General features: G+C 41.6%; 1 protein-coding gene across 9 annotated transcripts in view; it reads right to left on the reverse strand.

The window, feature by feature from the left end:
• Nucleotides 1-19,751, reverse strand: part of L3MBTL3 (L3MBTL histone methyl-lysine binding protein 3) — a 107,773-nt gene that overhangs the window by 56,467 nt on the left and 31,555 nt on the right. For 6 of the 9 annotated variants that reach the window (XM_058675983.1, XM_058676089.1, XM_058676041.1 and 3 more), the window contains 9 exons: nucleotides 19,514-19,588; nucleotides 18,067-18,226; nucleotides 16,043-16,217; nucleotides 13,912-13,996; nucleotides 11,580-11,671; nucleotides 9,734-9,838; nucleotides 5,011-5,146; nucleotides 3,712-3,803; nucleotides 287-438 (listed from right to left, as the gene is read on the reverse strand). In XM_058675983.1, the coding sequence (XP_058531966.1) occupies nucleotides 287-438; nucleotides 3,712-3,803; nucleotides 5,011-5,146; nucleotides 9,734-9,838; nucleotides 11,580-11,671; nucleotides 13,912-13,996; nucleotides 16,043-16,217; nucleotides 18,067-18,226; nucleotides 19,514-19,588 (1,072 nt within the window). The remainder of the gene's footprint in view (nucleotides 1-286; nucleotides 439-3,711; nucleotides 3,804-5,010; nucleotides 5,147-9,733; nucleotides 9,839-11,579; nucleotides 11,672-13,911; nucleotides 13,997-16,042; nucleotides 16,218-18,066; nucleotides 18,227-19,513; nucleotides 19,589-19,751) is intronic. The other 3 variants (XM_004587230.2, XM_004587231.2, XM_058676237.1) reach the window with 3 other exon arrangements.

The raw sequence follows: 19,751 nt of genomic DNA on the forward strand, positions 1-19,751 counted from the left end.
CCCTTAGACAAAGAGGAACGTGTGAGATTTGTACAGTTACATGTGTGACACTGAGGAGGAGGAATGTGTAAATTTCACTTCCACAAAGAAATCAATCAGAATACAAACCACAGACTAGTGTTAAAAGCTGTTCTGAAGGAATACATGGGACTATGGAATAGACAAAAATATTAAGAATTTGCAACAGAAAAAAGTTTGGCATTATCACGGTTTTTAAATCACAGACACGGTTCATCTACACAGATGTTACATTGGAAAAAGCACACAGCACTGGAAAATGTCTCACCAGTAGTCATAGCTCTCATCCCAGTTGTCAAAATGTACCAGGAAACGGTTGTCCACCATATCTGTTACCGTGGCAACGCAAATGAACGCAGGATTCTTTTTGTCTACAGCTTCAAGCTTCATTCCAACCCGGAAGCCTGACGGGATCACTGTCTATGGAAACAGAGATTTAATTAGAGACAAGTACACATTTGCTGACAGCAACAACTGTATACACACTGTCCCTTCTGCACAAAGACCCAGCATCTATTGCCATATTTATGTAAATTAAAAATTATGCCCCAGTTTCACTGCACACTTTTCTACAAGCAGCAGAAAAATAAAGCCCTACTTCTACACTCCATTAACTATTTGAGGCTCAAAACCAAAATATCCACACATGGACAGATGTTAAAATAATTTTACTGTGTGGCTTGGTACCTTAGTTAGAGCGTTGCTCACCATTAATGTCACATTTTGGCCTTTTCTTTGATTATGGATTCAACCGTAAATGTTACAACACTGAAAAGATGCAGTTAATCAAGTTAAGGATGTACATCAGTCAACACAAATCCACTCCCTGCTCTGAAAAGCTCTCTCAAAAGAGTACTGAAAGTAGGTCATCTTCATGCGGAGCAGGCTGCAAAGCACTATAACTTTAACTTCACACTGCACATAGTTTCGAGATTCACAACCACAGAATTGGCTGAAAATAGACAAATACACAGCCATTCAAAATAGCTCCTAATGTAAGGAGATCCACAGATTACCAGCCATCTGGGATATGAACAAAGACAGCAGAAGCTCAATAAGAGCACAGGTTGGAGATACGGTAATATATGAACTTCCCTACATTCTTCTGTGAGAAAAAAAATACCTAAATCTCACATTAGTGTGCTTGGTTTTCAATTATGCAACTCACAAAACATGTAGTCATGTCTAGCATTCTAGAAATACTTCTATTCATAATGACATACACAAGCATTAAATACTTTCAGCAAAATCAATGTTCTCTGTCATTTTACTGTATGTAATTACACAGCCATCACTGTGAAAATGGAGGTGGTCATTTATCTAACTACGTTAGAGTAAGCCTTGTATGAAGTGAAAGAACAGGTATTAATGCTAGGTAGCAATTCTCAGTGTATATTTAAATCCAAAAATTTACTTCCAGTGGTAAGACCATAAACACTTGATTATTCTGAGGTGGGGAAAGCTAGAAAGAAAAAAACTACCACCCAGAGACCAAAGTAAAGTTTTATGCTAGCAATAGAGCAGAACTTAACAAGCCTGTTCAAGGTAGTCCAGTTGCAGACTGAGGCCACCTGCAGAGAAGTGGAAGTCAGCAGGTGCAGCCAACTGCCGAGTTCTCACCTCTCTGAACTTGTTCCTAGGAGTAAGCCCTACCACTGAACATCTACTGATCTACTGACAGGTAGTATTTCCAACCTGGCAATTAAGCATCCTTTCCATTACGATGTTTTCAAATAAAAACCTCTCATTACCTCCATTAGTTTTACACACACAGTATACTCCTCCTTTTCATTCAACCGGGTTTGTGTTCAATCTAAGCAGAAGATGTATCAGCTCTTTGACTGATATTAACAACTAGTTAATACTGTTTCCCAAAGGGAAGAATTCTGGAGCAAGGTGAGAAGGTTTTCCCACATTCTTGGTGTTAATTTCCATCTAGAGAGAGCCCTCTTAGTGAAGCATCACTGCCTCTTTACACCCTCCCACCATCACCTGCTTGGTCAATCACACAAAGAAACAGTTAACTCTCGAGAGGTCTCTGGACCAGCAGGTGCGTCAAACAGGGGCCAGTACTCCTTTGCAACAGGGAATTTTAGAGCCCAGAACCAAGCAGGATACTCTGCTTTCCCAGCTTGTCCTCTACTTCCTTCCATTAGGTCAGAGCTTGAATAGAAGAGGGGTCTAACATGTATCAAGGTCCTTTCAGAGATGCTAACAGAGGGACACATAATGGAAGGCAGCAATGCAGGTAACGAAGTAGAAAACGCACACACATCCAGACTTCGCCTCTATTACACTGCAACTTGATCTATGAGGTGGACTGCAGCTAAATAATTCCCTGCATATAAAGGAAAAGAGGGTGCTTTCATCTCACACTGGGAATGCCATCTGAAGAACTCTCCTAAGGAAGGGGTGAGAATAAAAGAGCCCGATAAAGATTTTGTGCATTTTAGTTGTAAGTTACATGTGACTGTGGTACTATGTTGCTTTGAACTATTCAATAAAACAGCAACCACAATTTGGCCATTGAATAATTTTTATTCATAATGATTTTAAGCTAATCTTAAAGTTTAATTAAAGTAAAAACATTCTATTTACCAAGGCAATAAAATTTATGATAGTTCTTTGCTATCACTAGGAATTTATACTACGTAACACTCAAAAATAAAAAAAACATAAAATTAGATCCATCTAATCATACACAAAAATCAACACAAAATGATGAAAGACCTGATACTATGAAACTACTAGAGGACAAAAATTTCAAGACCCCATATACCCAACAATTTTTGAGTAAGACCCCAAAAACACAGGCACGAAAAACTAGACAAAAGGATTATATCATACCAAGAAGCTTTTGTACAGTAAAAGAAACAGTCAACAAGATGACGGAACAATCAACACAGCAAGAACATATTTATAAACTATCTGGCAAAGGATTAAAAACCAGAATAAAAGGAACTAAAAAAACAAAAATCTAATTAGGAAATGGACATCAATTGGCATCAATTGGTATTTCACAAAACAAGGAATACAACTACATGAAAAAATGTTCAATACCACTGGCCACCAAAGAAATTAAAGCCATAATGAGATTACCATCTCACATGTTAGAATGGTTATCATCAAGTAAACAAAGTTTACTTTTTGGACTGATGGTGAGTATGTAAAGAAAGAATTCTCAGACACCATCTTTGGCAGGAACGTAAATTAGTGCAGCCACTTTGGAAAACTGTAAAGAGCCCTAAGGACACCAGAAATAGAACTGCCACATGATCCAGCAATCTCATGATTGGGTATATATCCAAAAGAAATGAAAACACTATATTAAAATGATACCTGTATCACCATGTTTATTACAGAAATCATTGTATCAAAGCCGTGCCTCATCACCATGCTTACTGTCTGCTTATTCACAACATATAAACTATGCAATCAACTGAGGTGTTCATATCACCAGATAAACGAATCAAGAAAAGGTGGCATATGGTTTCTGAGCAAAGAGAAGAGCTCCAAGCAGCTAATCAGCAGGCAGTGACAAGGCAGGAGAAATTAGTGTGATTAGTGTGTTGTATACATGCACTGAAACATCACACTGTCCCCCCCAAATGTGTGAAACCATCTTTAATGGTTTAAGAAGTAAATTTAAAATGAAAAGTTAAGAAATAACTCCTTTGGTTAGGATGTACTTACTATATTCTGATTTTCAAATAAGGACTTGGGTGCAGCTTGAGCTTTACATGTCTTAAGATAGGTTTGCCAGTTAAATTCTTCTTCTTTATATCCTAGGATGAGCAAATATAAACAGACTCAGTAAAATATCAAGATGTCTTAAACATATGTTTCCTAGTTCCACTTCTGTCTGTAATTCTTACATACTAAGATCAAGCAATCAATGATTTTTAAACAAATGCAGTTTAATCCACAATTCTTTATATTTTTTATGTTTTTAATAATCAGGGTATTTCCTTCACAGTTATAAACTTTTGGCCTGGGGTAGCTGATTTCTTGATTTTTGATAAGCTATGCTACTTGGAGAGACTAGCATACAGGAATGAACAAGCAGGAAGGCGGAAAGAATAGTACTAAAACAGGTGTAACTGTTTTGGCTTAGCAACACAAAAATGACTACTTAAGGTTCAGGAAATAAGTATAATTAGTAAGTTTTACAAAAGGCAACACCCTTGCCTCAATGTTCACAATCACATTAAAGACAACCTTTCCTTAAAATATGAACACTTTATCTGTTACTGTGGTCTCTTTTCTCTTCAATAAAGTCAAAAGCAACATGAAAAGAACAGAGAATATATTAATTATAAATTCAACATAAGTTTATGCAGATATCTAAAGAGTTTCTTTTTAACCCTCGTCTTTTCTATCTTATTTTTAGCTAGTATTTTTAGCTCTCTCCATTATTTTTCCCCCTTACAACCAAGGACTAACTTGTTTGCTGAAATAGTCCTGAGACCAAAAACACACTGGAAACTGACAAAGATGAGGGCTGTTCTTAGAACTTGCTGTGAATGTGAAACATGCAAAAATCACAAGTAACATACAGAGCTCAGTCTAGAGGAAAGTAATTGCTGATACTACAGATTTTACCCAAGCCAATTGCTATCACGGGTAGTTGTTTATACTGATTAAAACTCATTCAAGTTAGTTTCTTCAAGAATGTAGCTATGCAAATAAATGTACATATACACATAACAGAAATCTGTAGGTAAAAGCTGTACTCAAAGTGCCACAGTGTAATTTTGTATGCAAATCAGGACATATATATATATATATATATATACACACACAGTTATTCTCAAACTGAATATGACTTTCCTTTTTTTCACTTTCATAAATGTGCATTTCAACCTGAAAAATAAGCTTGATTTTGGGCTCTGCAAAATTATCCTGACGTCTATACTCTTACAGTGTTCAAATTCGCATGTTTAAAACAGAAAGATCTTAATGAACATAAAATACGCCACAGAAAGAGCACACCTTTTGGAGGATGGAGTTTATGGCCAGTTTTCTCACACCAGCCAACCGGGTGGAGATCTAGAGCATCTGCATTTACCCAGAAGTCATAACAGTCAGAGTAGCCATCAAAGTGAAGCTTTATCCGGTACCCACAAACCTGAAACAGATAAGGCCGAGTGAGCAATTAAACAAAGCAAAACAACAAAAACTGAGTATTTGTGTACATGACGCCAAAGCAGATGATGTGGACATCAGGTACAATATAGCCAGTGTAAATCAAACCTCCCTCCTTCATGATAACAAAAATAGGCGAATGACAAAACCCAAAGGCAAGACGGTCATCCTGCAAGAAAAGAGCTGAGCCATGGTCTCACAACAGCTCCAGCTGCACAGGGAGCACATGACAGAGTTAAGAGCAGCTTCCCATGAATATGTATCTACTCTGCCTTTCCTGTACTGTCCAGCACATGACACCAAGGCGAGCTGTGGGGAAGCACCCAGCCCCAGAAGGGTCCAGGGTGGATGTTCGGCCCTACACTGAATGCTGCAGATCACAGCAGGTGCAGACTCAGACAATCTCCTCTGTAGCTAGGCTGGAAGAAAGCAAAATCTCTTTCAGTCCATACTTAGATGAGACAAACTGCCTGGAATGCTGGTTCAGAACTCGCACTGCATCACCCATGAGTACAACTGTTTCCAGTGTTCCACTTTGGAACATTCTAAGACAGAAGGTTTTGAGTTGGTCATAATCTGCCCCGGGATCCTAAGGTTCAACTTCTCAGCCTTCTTCCCATTAGGGTTCAACTTCTCAGCCTTCTTCCCATTGGCACAGGCAGATGTGTCTAGCAGAACCGCACACATCTGATGTCAGACCACCCCTGGAGCACCTGTCTGGCAGATGCCTGTACCACAAGCTTGAGGCATGAGTGCAGAGCCAGATCAATTCATCCCAAAGTAACAAGGTAGCCGTACAGCGGCTGCCATGTAAAGATCTCCAAAACCCTGTTAAAGTGGTAGAACACATTAGGATGAGTCAAAAGTCACTTGATGAGAAAACCGAATCTGTAGGGATCCACTTGTTTTTTTCTCTATATATGACTGTATACACAAAAAATATATGAGTATACACTTTGAGAGGCTGGTGCAGATATGTAGTTCATTCTCTGCCCTGTGGTACCCGTTTCCCATATGGTCACCAGTTTTAGTCCTGGCTGCTCCACTTCAGATCCAACTCCCCACTTGTGGCCTGAGAAAACAGCAGAGGACGTGGGACCCTGCACCCACATGAGTGACCCAGAAGAACCTTCTAGCTATCAGCTTTGGATCAGCCCAACTATGGGCATGGTGGGTATTTGAGGAGTAAACCAGTGGATGGAAGATCTCTGTCTCTCCCTCTCTTTTTCTGTAACTCTGACTTTGAAGTAAAATAAATGAATCTTAAAAAAAAAAAGTATACACATTTAAATGCATACCTTTATGTACACACTTAAACATGCACATACATATGCAAATGCACAGTAGAAAGCAAAGTCTGGAAGAACATCTGCCAAAATATTTACAGTGATTTCTTCGATTAGTGACTTTTTAAAACCAGAGTGTACTGGTACAATACATATATAAAACACCTAAGTTGGACTTTCCATCTCCCATCCCCAACATTGCTGATACTGGGACCCCTGGGAAAGATCATCTCTTAGGAAGGGCAGAAACTGTAGCCACCCCCTGCACAACCACTGCGTAGTCAGGAGAACTCAAGGACTTCCTCACCCCGCACCCTTCTTGTACCCAGCAGGGTCTAGGTGAGGCCTACAAGCTCAGTGCCCTGAGTGACTCATACCGGGTCAGAGCCTCTCTCTACTCTCCCTAGTCTTCCAAACTTTTACCCTCCCCACACGAGGACCTCATTTGCTTGTTCCTCTCTTGTCTTTCCTAAACTCTCCATCTCTGACCCCTGGGGAAGGGGTTACAGCCTCACACCACCCTGCAGTTCTCCATTCTACTCCCCCATGCCACCTGCTGCCTTGCCCTCTTCCTGCATTCATTCCAGGGCAGTGGAGGGTGAATTTCTCCAACCTTCCCTGGCCTCTTGACTCTCTTCATCTCCACTCCTCAGGCACCTAGTCCCACAGATCTAATGCCCATCAGAAACAGATTCTCACAGGGTTGTTTTTTTCTTTTCACTTTATTTCTATAGAGTGAACAAATTTCACATTTTTAATATTTTAACTTATTTCCCTCAACTGTTAAATTAGAAGATGCTTATGATAAAATGCTGCTCTGTACCCCAGATATCCATGTTCATTAAGCAGCTTTCAATAGTTAGTGTCCAATCTTGGGAAGACATCTCCTGTTCTTCCATTTATCTAATACATACCTAATTATACACCTCTTCCCAATCTCAATGAGAACTCCAGGATCTCACACTTGGATTTTGTCTCTAGCAGCCACATCAACCTAACCCTTCCTTGGCTGATGTCACCTGAAACATTTTTTTGCCAACATTTTGAAATGTTTGCTCCACTCTCCTATAACATACTCCTGGAAAATGCCCATCGTTCCAACGATCCATCTCACCTACACCTAGACGAGGGGACTAGAAATATTCAGAGAGAGGCCGGCATTGGGTGCAGTGGGTTAAGTTATCACCTTCAACACTGGCTTCCCATTTTAGAGTGTCCAACTCTATAAGGGAAAACTGGCTGCTCCACTTCCAGTCCTGTTTCCAGCTAATGTGCCTGGGAAGGTAACAGAAGATGGCCAACTACTTGGGGCCCTGTCACCGATGGGGAGGCCAGATGTTTATAGTCTTCTGCAGCCTTTTAGAAGTGAACCAGAGACCTGAGGATCTCTCTATCTTCCCCATATCTGTCACCCTGCGTTTCAAATAATTCAACAAATCTTTTTATTAAACATTAGTAGAAAGCAGAATCAAAAGAATTTTATTCTGGTGTGAAAAAAAAATTTGAAATCCAGGATTGCTTTTCTACAAAATGCATTTCCATGAACTTTTTGGAGACCTTTTTATGTAGCAGTGGAAATAAAATTTTCTGTGCCAAAATAGACTGCTATTTCCATTTTTCACAAACACTGTAAGGTGCCATGTACCTGACCTAATGAGTGGTGCTAACAAAAAAATGGAGACATAGATATATAGATATAGGTAGATAGATAGATGAATGGAAGTGATCTTCATTATCCACAAACTTTATATTCACAAAGTCAATTGCTTACTGAAATGTATTTCTAATCGCAAATAATATTCTGGGCGTTTGTAAACACGCACACAGAGTGGCAAAATACTTGAGCTGTCCACAGCACATGTTCCCAGCTGAGGTTGACAAGATGTCACCTAGCCTTCTTGCTTCAACTCTCAAGTTGAGAATAAGTGTCTTCTAGGCTGTGTATTTAATGCCATGTTGTCTAACAATTTTGAGCTTTTCCTTAAGAGATCTGCTACTTAAAATGGCCCTCAAGCACAGTGCTGAGGTGCCGCCTTGTGCAGGTCAGCACTAGCAGGTTGTGACGTGTCTATCAAGCCAGATGTGTGCATTAGACAACCATTGCTCAGGCCTGAGCCACAGTGCTGCTGGTTGTCAGCTTGGTGCTAACAAAATAATCACATACTCAATGAGGAATATCTAAACAAGGGTCACATAGAATGAGGTTATACACTCACTGACCAGCAAACACATTGTGAGCAAAGGCTCCTGGGGTCCAAACACTGCATCTCCCCAGGGAACATAATGACCACAAAGGACAAAGTGTAGACTAAGCAGATTCACTGTGCCTGAACACTGCTACCCCCTGCTGCTCAATCAGCAGCCTGTTCAAATCCTCCTACTTCACTGCCTCCATTCCTTACCCTGGGCCAATGACTTCCCTTCCATGTCAAAGATGTTTCCTTAAGTGTCTGCCTCCACACAGATAAGCTTGCAGTATCCCAAACCCTAAACCTTTCCTGGACCTTTCTATAGAACTGCCTTGCTCTCAGCCGCCACCAAGACGAACGCATCCTCAATTACCCAGCTCTCATCTTCTGGCACTCCCTCTGTGTCAATTAACTGCTCTCTCATCAATCTGTCAGTACTTGACCCCCTAGTGGCTAGTTAAAATCCAACACTTTATCGTTTCTTCCCATTATCTGTCATTGTCATTGTCTGGCTATTACATTATTTAACAAGAGCCGAGCTTCTTCCAAGCCCACTATGACACTGAAAGATGCTGATAATGAAAAGTAGCTCATAAGACCACCCCATGCTGTTTGGGGAAGCTTTAAAAAGATACAAACCCCTGGCTCAAGGAGGAAGAAAAGGAAGCAAGACTGGTAAAGGAGGATGGAAACTAAAATAGAAGAGTTCTCGGCAACACATTAACTAAGTCATATGGAACTGACAGGGTTTGTTTTTTGTGAAATCCTTGAGAGATAATTCCAAATAATTAAAAAAAAACAAAAATGAAAACGTAGCTTTCTGCCAGCCTGTGTTTAAGCAGTACAGTATGGCACAGGCTATGGAGTCTCACAGACTGGGTTTAATCTAGTGCTTTGAAGCGGTGTGGGATTGAAACCGTCACGGGTGAAAAACTATGACCTGCACAGGACACATTTTTACAAAGATGATGCGAGAGGGTTCTAACAACACTGAGCGCCCCGACTGCCAGCAGCACTCAAGCAAAGGCCACGTGCTCACTCTTGCAGCTACGTATTCCCACTGCATTTTGAAGATAACCAACAGGCAACGCTTACCTCAGCCACAGTGAGGACACAGTACACGGACTGGTGCTCTGGATCCACACCCTCCAACTTCATGCCGACCTTGAAGCCATTCTTGTTATATGGGAATGACTGATACTAAAATGCAAAATGACAGCCACTTTAGTAAGTATCCAGGAGACCTTGTCAAAAGTGTGAATAGCCACTGTCTGTAAGATACAGACCAGTTTAAGCAAACACATATATTAACTTCTCCAAATTCAAAACAAAATCTTTAATTCACAGCTCCACTGGAGAATGGACAAAGATTACACACGGGTCACAGGAACAGGAATCCGCTGCTTTCCAGACCCGACCCCTTTGTTATGAAAAGATGCTCAACCTTACCTATGACAGGTCATACAAACTAATATTAACAGGTGAAAATACATTTCACCTGCCAAGCAGTAATGATCTGAAAGTTTGATTACACTGTTGGCAAGGCTCTATGAAAACAGACAAATGCAGGCATCACTAACAGGAATGAAAAACTGGTACAACCTCTAGCAATGTTATGACATCTATATAAAAAACATTCTCTTCAACTCAACAATTCCAATTCTAAGAAATCAGCTAACACAAGTAATCACACACATGCAAAACGGCAGCGTGGAAGGGTATTTCACTAAAGTGCATAGTACGAGATTGGGAAAAATACTTGTGTGTATGTCAATCAGTGGGGAAGAATTTAAAGTACTATAAAACAGACTAAATGAAATACTATGTATTAGTCTAAAAGAATGATGAATGGACTAATCAACTGTGACGAGGTAATCTCTAAGCTATAAAGTTAAATAATAATGCAATGTCCAAAAAATGACAATCTGTGCGCCATCTGATTTAACACGGAGATGGGAGAACATGTACATATACAAGTATGTTGCTTATCAGCAAGTACAATTATCCCCTCCTCAGACATAAACTTAGTACTGTGGAAGACAGGGCTATGAGGTACATATTCTTTTAGAACTCAGACCAAAAGTCATGGAAAATAACTATATAGAACAAGCTATTATGTAATTAACAGATACATAAGTTTATGTTAAATATTCTTCATGTAAATATTTCAATCTAATATTCACTGCTCATCACTTTGTAAAAACTACTATGTCCATACACAGATAAGTTATCCACAGCAGATTCATGGCATATCATGACTACATAACCTAAATTAAATAGTCTAAACCAAAGGTTGGCAAGCTACCCCTTGTGCATCAAATGCAGCCTGCTCCTGGTGTTTTACTGGACACAGCCACGTCCATTCACTTACATTTGGTCGGTGTTCTTATTCCCCATCACAACAACTGAGGGGACTTGGCGGCAGACACTGCAGCTCTGCCGACTCCTTCAGCCACAAACACTAACTGACCCCTCTTAGTGCAAGAGCAGCAACTCCTACGCACACCTAATTTTCACTGGTTTTAAGTCACTTACAATAAAATGTTTTTATTTCACCAACAGGGATGTAATACAGGCATTCATTGTTGAGTGTTTTGTTGCAAAGGTACACAAACTTTCCAGGGTCATGATGCTGACATGACATTTCACTCCAGCTTTGCTGTCTGATTAGTTTCTCTGTAACCATCCTCTGTCTGTACTGAAAATTCCGAGTGAACGCTCGGCAAACATTCAGAGAAGAGTCTGTGTGCAAGCGAGTGCCCTGAGTGTAGCATGGCGGGAGGAGAACCACAGTGCCCACTGCTCCTGGAGGTGCCCTCATACCATGTGAAAACCAGGTCTGTGAAATTATCCTAAGTCACATTTCCTGTGAATATGACAACGCTAGTTTCCATCAGTACCCCAGCTCCACAGTCATCTCAAGTTTCTCAAATGCCCGTACCTCCTTGAATAGCTTCGCTGGCACTGCCACAGCTTTCTCCTCCTCCAGGTAGGACGCCCAGCACCAGGCTTTCTTTCCTTTAGGAGGCAAACCTGCGAGGCAAACGGAACTCAGTGAAAGAATTCCAAATCAATAGTGGAGTTAGTGAGCTCTCGTGCTTCGCTGACAACAATGCCTGGCTCTTTCTCACTCCTGTGGCTGGGATCTCTATCTTCTCGCCTGGCTCCTCCTCCAAAAAAGCAAAACTAAGATGTGAACTATGATATACAACCACAATTATAGGGGCAGAGGAGGCCCAGCACGACAGCCTAGTGACTGAGTCCTCGCCTTGCATGTGCCGGGATCCCAAATGGGCGCCTTTAATCCATGTGGCCCTGCTTCCCATCCAGCTCCCTGCTTGTGGCCTGGGAAAGCAGTTGAGGATGGCACAAAGCCTTGGGACCCCGCACACATGTGGGAAACCAGAAAGATGCTCCGGGCTCCTGGCTTCAGATCGGCTCAGCTCCAGCCATTGCGGCCACCTGGGGAGTTAACCCAGCAGATAAGAAGATCTTCCTCTCTGTATCTCCTTCTCTGTGTGTATCTGCCTTTGCAATTAAAAAAGAAGAAGAAGAAGAAGAAGAAAGTAAAAGAAAAAGGGCAGAAGAAGGAACACAGAAGATAAGCAGAAGCCATAAAGACTAGTATCATAGAAGCTCCAGGAAGTACAAGCTTCTAGAGATGAAGAAATGGACCAAGCACTGAATGCTCAGGGAACAGTTACTAGTGGCAGAGAGGAGCAAAAAGAGACAACACAGCAAGCCAAATTCTCAGATGTAAAAGGCATGCCTGCATGACAAAAATAGGGTGGCAGGCAGTTCATTCCAATTTTATTCTGGATTAATGTGACAAAAAACAAAACAACAACAACAAAAAACTGGCTATGAAGGAAAGACTATAATGGCTACAGTAGGATCACAAGGGGAAAGGTTATTTTGAAGATGAGATTGGCATAGGCTGTTAAAGTCCAGAAAGAGAAAAAATAATACTAAGTAGTCAGTGGACAAGGGGAGGGGGACTGAGAGAGTGAGATCCTGAAAGAGCCAGGGATATGGGATTTCACCCAGAGGAGACATCAAATGGAACACATAGAACAGTTTGGAGAAGCAAAATGTTTTGAGGCAGAGTACGGGCCACCTCCAAAAAGACATAAAAACAAGGCTGCAGGCTTATGGCAGGTGGAATTACCCAAACTGCCAGAGGGAGCCAGAGGGTTTCAGATTTCAGAGCATTTCAAATTTTGGAATAACTGCACAGACTCTACCCTAGCACTCAGAGTTTTGGATTCTGGCATTTCGGATTAAGGGGGCACAATGTGTATTTCTAGCTCCTGCTGAAGAATGAACAGAGGAGTACTTGGCTCATGGGACTGATCTGCATAGAAAATATGACTATTTGTGTTGAGGGCTGTGCAGAGCAAAGTAAACAGATATAAAATGATGGACTGGCAGGACAGATATTGCAAACCATAGCATAAAGCCAAGGGTAGGACACTGAGACATCGATGCAAACGGCCCAAGGCCATTCTGAACAGGGAAACAAATCCACCCAGCCAAATATTCAAGGAGAAGCATAAGCACAAGATTCCTCCTGAGAATAAAATGCTTTCTGGGTAACACTGAAAGGAAAAAGAAGGTACCATGTCAGGAAGCGGTGCTTTGACCTAAAGCGGGGCCAATGTCACAGTATCCTATGACATCAGTACCCTGTACGACAGCACAAGGTTCAGTCCTGGCTACTCCATTGCTGATCTGGCCTCCTGCTAAGACACCTGCTAAGGCAGCAGACAATGGTCCAAATATCTGGGGCCTTGCCAGGCACACGGCAAGCCAGGATTGAGTTCCTGCTTCAGCCTGACCTATGCCTGGATGCTGCAGTCATTTTGGGGAGTAAACCAGTAGATGGGAGAAGCATTACTCTCTCTGTCTCTCTCTCTTTCTCCTTTTCTCTCACTCTGCCTTTCACGTAAATAAATATTAAAAAAAAAAAAAAAGAACAAAATATTGGAAAATGAGCAAGAATAGGGATTTTATAAAGACACAAAAGCAGGAACCACTGACCTGATGGATCAAAACAAAAAAAAAAGATGTGTTACTCTAACATACTTCAAAATAATCTTTAGTCTTTTACTTCCTCACAAACCTTATTTTTCCCTGGAAAAATGAACCAAAGAAAAACTCAAAGCAACACTTTAACCATCGCAGTATGTATCGGACACTGAAGACCAAGCAAGCCCAACACGCACCAACTTCACTTTCATCAAACTGCCAGCAACCCTCGCTCATGAGCTCACCCTGCTTCAGGACAGCCGGGTCGCCTCGTCTTTTCCTGCGGGCCCGCTGAGAACCCCTCAGGATTCTTCCATCTTGTTTGTTCTCCTACAGCCAAGAAAGGAAAATTAGGACCTTAAAAAGTTCATGTCACTGGCACAAATGCAAAGTTCAAGAGCTGTCAGCAAGCACTTCTGGTTGTTGCTCTTTGCTTCAATTTCACTCTGTGACTTTTAAGGAAATAAGAATATAGTACACGTCAGAACTGTGTTGCTTTTGGCCTGAGGTCACTACCCGTGGAAAACATGTCCAAGACTGACACTCCCCTCCTGGAACCGCCTTTTGCCCTACTCTCTGTGACTGCTCGATCAGGTTTTGCTGCTGGTCAGTCTCCTCCAGCCTGTCGCCACTTGCCTCTATCTGATCACTGCCGTGGGTCAGCTGCATGCCAAACACTCCCCGCCAGCAGCATCTCCAGCTCTACCTCCCAGACTCCACGCGTCTGCACACCATCTCCCAAACCCTCTGCCCATGGGAACCTCACTCAGTTAACGAACTGACATCACAAACATCTCAGACAGCTAAGGAACTTGATCCTCTACTTCCTCCTTCCCTCCCGTTCCAGTAAGTACCAAGACCTGCCAATAGTTCAATTTAAAAATCGGTGCGGCCCCACTTGCTCTCTTTCCTCACACTCTGACAAGCCTACCTGACATTCATTCCAAATGCAACCTGCATGGCTCATCTATTGCAACACATTCCACACTGGTCTCTCTGATCTCACTCTTGCTTTTCTATCACCATTTCAAAACATCAACCTGTTTTCACTTCCGTTGAGACCTCCTTTTACTTAGAATACAATGACAGGGCCTGGCTGCGTGGCCTAATGGCTAAAGTCCTCGCCTTGAATGCCCCAGGATTCCATATGGGCGCCGGTTCTAATCCTGGCAGCTCCACTTCCCATCCAGCTCCCTGCTTGTGGCCTGGGAAAGCAGTTGAGGACGGCCCAAGGCTTTGGGACCCTGCACCCACGCGGGAGACCTGGAAGAGGTTCCAGGTTCCCGGCATCAGATCTGCACAGCACCGGCCGTTGCAGCTCACTTGGGGAGTGAATCAGCGGACGGAAGATCTTCCTCTCTGTCTCTCCTCCTCTCTGTATATCTGACTTTGTAATAAAATCAATAAATCTTTAAAAAAAAAAAAAGAATACAATGACAACCCATCACTCTGGACCACACCAGCCTCTGCAGCTCCATCCTACTCCACTCCCCTAAGCTCACAATGCTCAGCTATGTTGTCTCTTTCTCTTTCATTTGCTCACATGGAACATGCGCAGGGAGTGTTCACCACTTGTCCCACCCTCTCCTTCATCAGCACCCCTCATCTTCCCTCAGAGCTGGCTCCTCCACATTGTCCAGAAGATGCTGCCCAAACCACTTTCTGTGGAAGGCTTCTAAACACCTCAACTCTAATCAGCTAGAGAATCTCAATATTTCATTTTCATTCTCATTACAGCACTTATCCCTCGCAGCTCTTTCTCCTCTACCTTCTGCGTGGCTATTATATGTGTCCTTAATGAGAATATAACGTCCCTACAAGGAGTAATCCAGTCCTCTCATCTTGTTCATCCAGTAAGTCCCAGTTCCTAAGAGTGACTCGCACATAAACAGTTGTTCAGTATTGATCTTAAGCAAAATGTTTCAACATCTCAAACTTCTCTTATCACAGAGAATCAGTAATATATACTTCAGGGGTAAGATGTCTGTGTTTTAAATTAGCATATTTTAAATGACTTTTCTCCAAACACACCTGATATTTGTATGCGTTTTTCTACCTACTCAAATAATTTTATGAGGTCTGCCTGCAATTTACCAAAATGAGATTGCATTTTGCTGTCAAGAAGAATTTAAGATTCAGCTAGAAAAGGAAACCTTTCATGCCAGCAGTAAAATCTACAATTTCCTACTTGTCAGTCTGGAGGAAAGGGACCATATTATTGGTTATTTCCAACTGGAAAATAGGCCAGTGAGGTACAAGGAAGCTGGGTAATTTTCTGACAGTATCGTGGATAGTCCTGCAGCCAGCAGGTTCCAGGGCAGGGCTTCACGACCAGGGATCCTACCCACGCTCCAAGCATCCCCACGACATACTAACCATTTCATCATCTCTGTCTTCTCCATCCTCCTTGGTATCAGCCTTCAGAGACAATTTTGGTTTTTTCTTCCGACTACACTTAGGATCTTCCTCCTCGTTGTCTTCTCCTATGTCCCTTTCTTCTTTTGGATCTCTGTTGTGTTTATAACCCCAAAATAGTGACAGGAAACAATACCTATCAAACGTCTACATGTTGATTATCATTGTAAAAAGTACTTTAAAAAAGGCACATTCCAAGGGAAAAATATTTAGCCAGCCAAAGAACTACTGTCTATAAAGAACAGAATATCATATATCAGATTATGTACTTAGGTACTTCAAAATGTTCACAGCAAATGAAATGAAAAGATAAATGTATTTTTGTGCAAAAGTTTTTTGAAATCAATGCATAGATTTTTCACAGTATGCAATTTCCATGAATATTTTAAAGTCTTCATATGTGTAGATTCCGAAACAGAGAAAGAATTGCCTGCTGGTTCACTCCCCAAGCAGCCGCAATGGCTGAAGCTGAACCAATCCAAAGCCAGAAACCAGAAGTCTCTTCCAGGTCTCCCACATGAGTGCAGGGTCCCAAGGTTTTGGGCCATCTTCTACTGCTTTCCAAAGCCAGAAGCAGAGAGCTGTATGGGAAGTGGAGCAGCCAGGATATGAGCAGTTGTCCATTTGGGATCCCAGCACATGCAAGGCGAGGATTTAGTCACTAGGCTATCGTGCCAGGTCCTCAAAACTTTACTAAAATAAACTTATCTTTTAATTATGATTTATATAGAATTTGTAAAGGACTCATATGTAACACCCATCATGAACAGATAATACTTGTACCTGTTAAACAAATTCTAAGAGGTTTATAATTTGTCTGCAAGGATTCAGTTCATGCCAAAGAACTGATTACTTAAAACATCTGTTTCCAAAGAAATTCAAAAGCAAGTATCTAGCCAATAAAAACGATACTTTCAGGGGCTGGAATTGTGACACAGCATGTAAAGTTGCCATTTGCGATGTCAGCACCCTGTAAGTGCAATGATTTGTGTCCCAGTCGCTCCATTTATGATCCAGATCCCTGTCAATGGCCTGGGAAGAGTAGTGAAAGATGGCCCCAGTGTTTGGCCACCTGCTCCACTTGCTCCTGTGGGAGACTTGGAAGAAGTCCTGGCCTGGGCCTGGCACAGCACTAGTCAGTGTGACTATATGGGAAGTGAACCAGCAGATGAAAGCGCTCGTTCTCCTCCACCCCCTTGCTCTTTTCCTCTGTAACTCTTTCAACTATATGATTAAGTCTTTTTCAAAAAATGGCACATCCAGCCGAATAGCCCATGTGTAACTTTATGAAACACTGGCCAACAATAACAGATATTTCCAAAGCTCTTGCTAATTAAACTAAATTAGAACTGCTATTAATACACAAATGCGAAGGCATTTATTGATACCATCCAATTTTATATGCAAGGAAAAAAAGCCTTTTTGTGGTCACCAGTGTTCCCCTGGCTGGATGAGTTCCCAATCGGGGGCATTACGCAGTGTAGACAGGCACAGCTGGTGCCCTGTCTTATGATTCTCAGTCCACACCCAGAGGTAATCTGTAACACAACTTCCCACTGTGTCCACTATGGCCATATTCATTCAGTCAATTACCGATCAGCAGGAATTTTATTCTATACAAGGAGGTTTAGCTACGTTATTCAAGAATTCCCAAAATATTAACAAAACTAGGCTTCTACAAACATCAGTATCATTATATGCATGTAGCCCAGAAAAATCTAAATACTCTCAATGGGGAACAAATTAATGTCAACAAAAAGCTGAAGATGAAGGCAAAGGCTGTACTGCCAGCAGAATGTTAACAATACAGCTTGGATCAAGCATGACCGAACTCTTTGGTTCAACAGAGTCTCCTGAAGCTTCAGAAATGAGTGACTGAAGGCAGGGAACACAAACTTCTGTTTTCAGGCATCAGGCACCGTAACTGTGGATGCAAAAATCAGTTTAATAGATGGATAAGGCAAACACACAAACAAAAAACCTACTTGTCTTTGATATGCCGAGCACAATTTTGGCTGCAATAGTTTCCTCCAGACAAACATTCATCTACGTTGCCATATTGACAACAGTTTTCACATAATTGAAGCCCTTCTACTTTCACTGGATCCTTCAACCTGAAAGGTACCCCAGACTTCTCTGAAAAGACTAAAAGAGGAAAACAAGAATTACAAACAGGATAGATGACACTCCAAAATACATTAAAACTTTTTCTTCTAATAATTTTGTTAGCAAACATAATAAAAGAATAATGTTTGTTGAATGAATGAATTATGGCAGTAGAAAATTTGGGAAGGAGAGGAAGATTCGGCTTGGCAGGAAATCTTTCATGAACCTGTTAATCTATAGAAATTCTATCCTATAGATATCCCTTTAATAAAATATCCATGATGAATGACATTTGTTCTACTTAGTTGGCTAATCACCATCTGTCTATATTGCGTTTGACATAGCAGATGCTGGGAACCATCATTATCCAAATCATTCAGGAACTTAGATTTGCTTCTGCCTGAATTTCACACAAATCATTCATTCAGCAAACATTTATTAGGCACCAATTTAAGCTAGACACTGGTAATGACAGTAGAGACCTTGCCCGACAGAGCTCACAGTCTAGAACAGAGGAGAGGCAAGAAAACCAGTTTTAGACTAAAACGCAATACATGCAATAATGGAAGCATGAACAAGTTCCAGAAGTAGTACAGAGGAAAAAGTGATTCACTCAGCCTGGGATGAGGTCAAGGAATTTCAAAGCTATTAAAGATCTTCTGATAAAAAGCTTCAACAGGGGTTGGAAGGCCAAAGAGGGATTTACCAACTTGACAAAATGGCATTCAAGCCAGAAAAGATAGCATGAAAGGTAAAAGAGCTTGAAACCACATGACATGTTGGGAACATTACATGTAATTCTATGTCGCTGGCAGTGCCGCAGCAACATCCAAAGAAGGGAGTGGAGGAGAGTGAGCAGGTAAAGCAAGCAGTCTGGGTGCAAGACACCCAGATCTTTGTCATATGTTTTTGCTAAAGAGGCAAGAAGAAATCAGCAAAGGGTCAAATAAAAAAGAAGTAATCTACACAAGTTCCTCTCCCTTTAGAGTGCAGAACAAATGGAAAAGGGTGAAATCAGAAGCAAAGTGATTATTTAGAGGACTTCTACAATAGTTCAGGTAGGAATTGATAACGGCCTAAGTTAAGGCAGTGGCAGTGGTAACAAGCAGAAAAGGCCAGATCTGAGACAAAAACTAACAGCATTAAGGAACAGGATATGGGGATGGGAAGAACAAATTCAGGATGACTCCTACAGTCCCTGCTTGTCCCCTGGGTAGATGGTTCTACCACCAACTGAAATATGGGTTACGGAAGAAAGAGCAGGTGTGGGAGGGGAGAAAGAAATAGAAAATGAATTGCATTTCAGACATGTGGAGTTTGAGGTACCTGTGGGACATCCAGGTGGAGATGTCCAGTAGGCAGGTGGAAATACGGGCCTGGAGCTCGGGGGAGAGGTCGGGGCTGGAGATATAGATTTAGGAGTCATCAGCATATAGGTGTTAGTTACAACCATTGGAGTAGATGAGAAAAAAGTGGCAGGCTTTTGGCTAAATCACCTGTGAAGGCTACAACATGGATTTACTTGATCAATTCCTAACTAACCTTGTGCTAATACAGATCTGGC

Source organism: Ochotona princeps, chromosome 1 (assembly GCF_030435755.1).
Source record: "Ochotona princeps isolate mOchPri1 chromosome 1, mOchPri1.hap1, whole genome shotgun sequence".
Lineage (NCBI taxonomy): Eukaryota > Metazoa > Chordata > Mammalia > Lagomorpha > Ochotonidae > Ochotona > Ochotona princeps.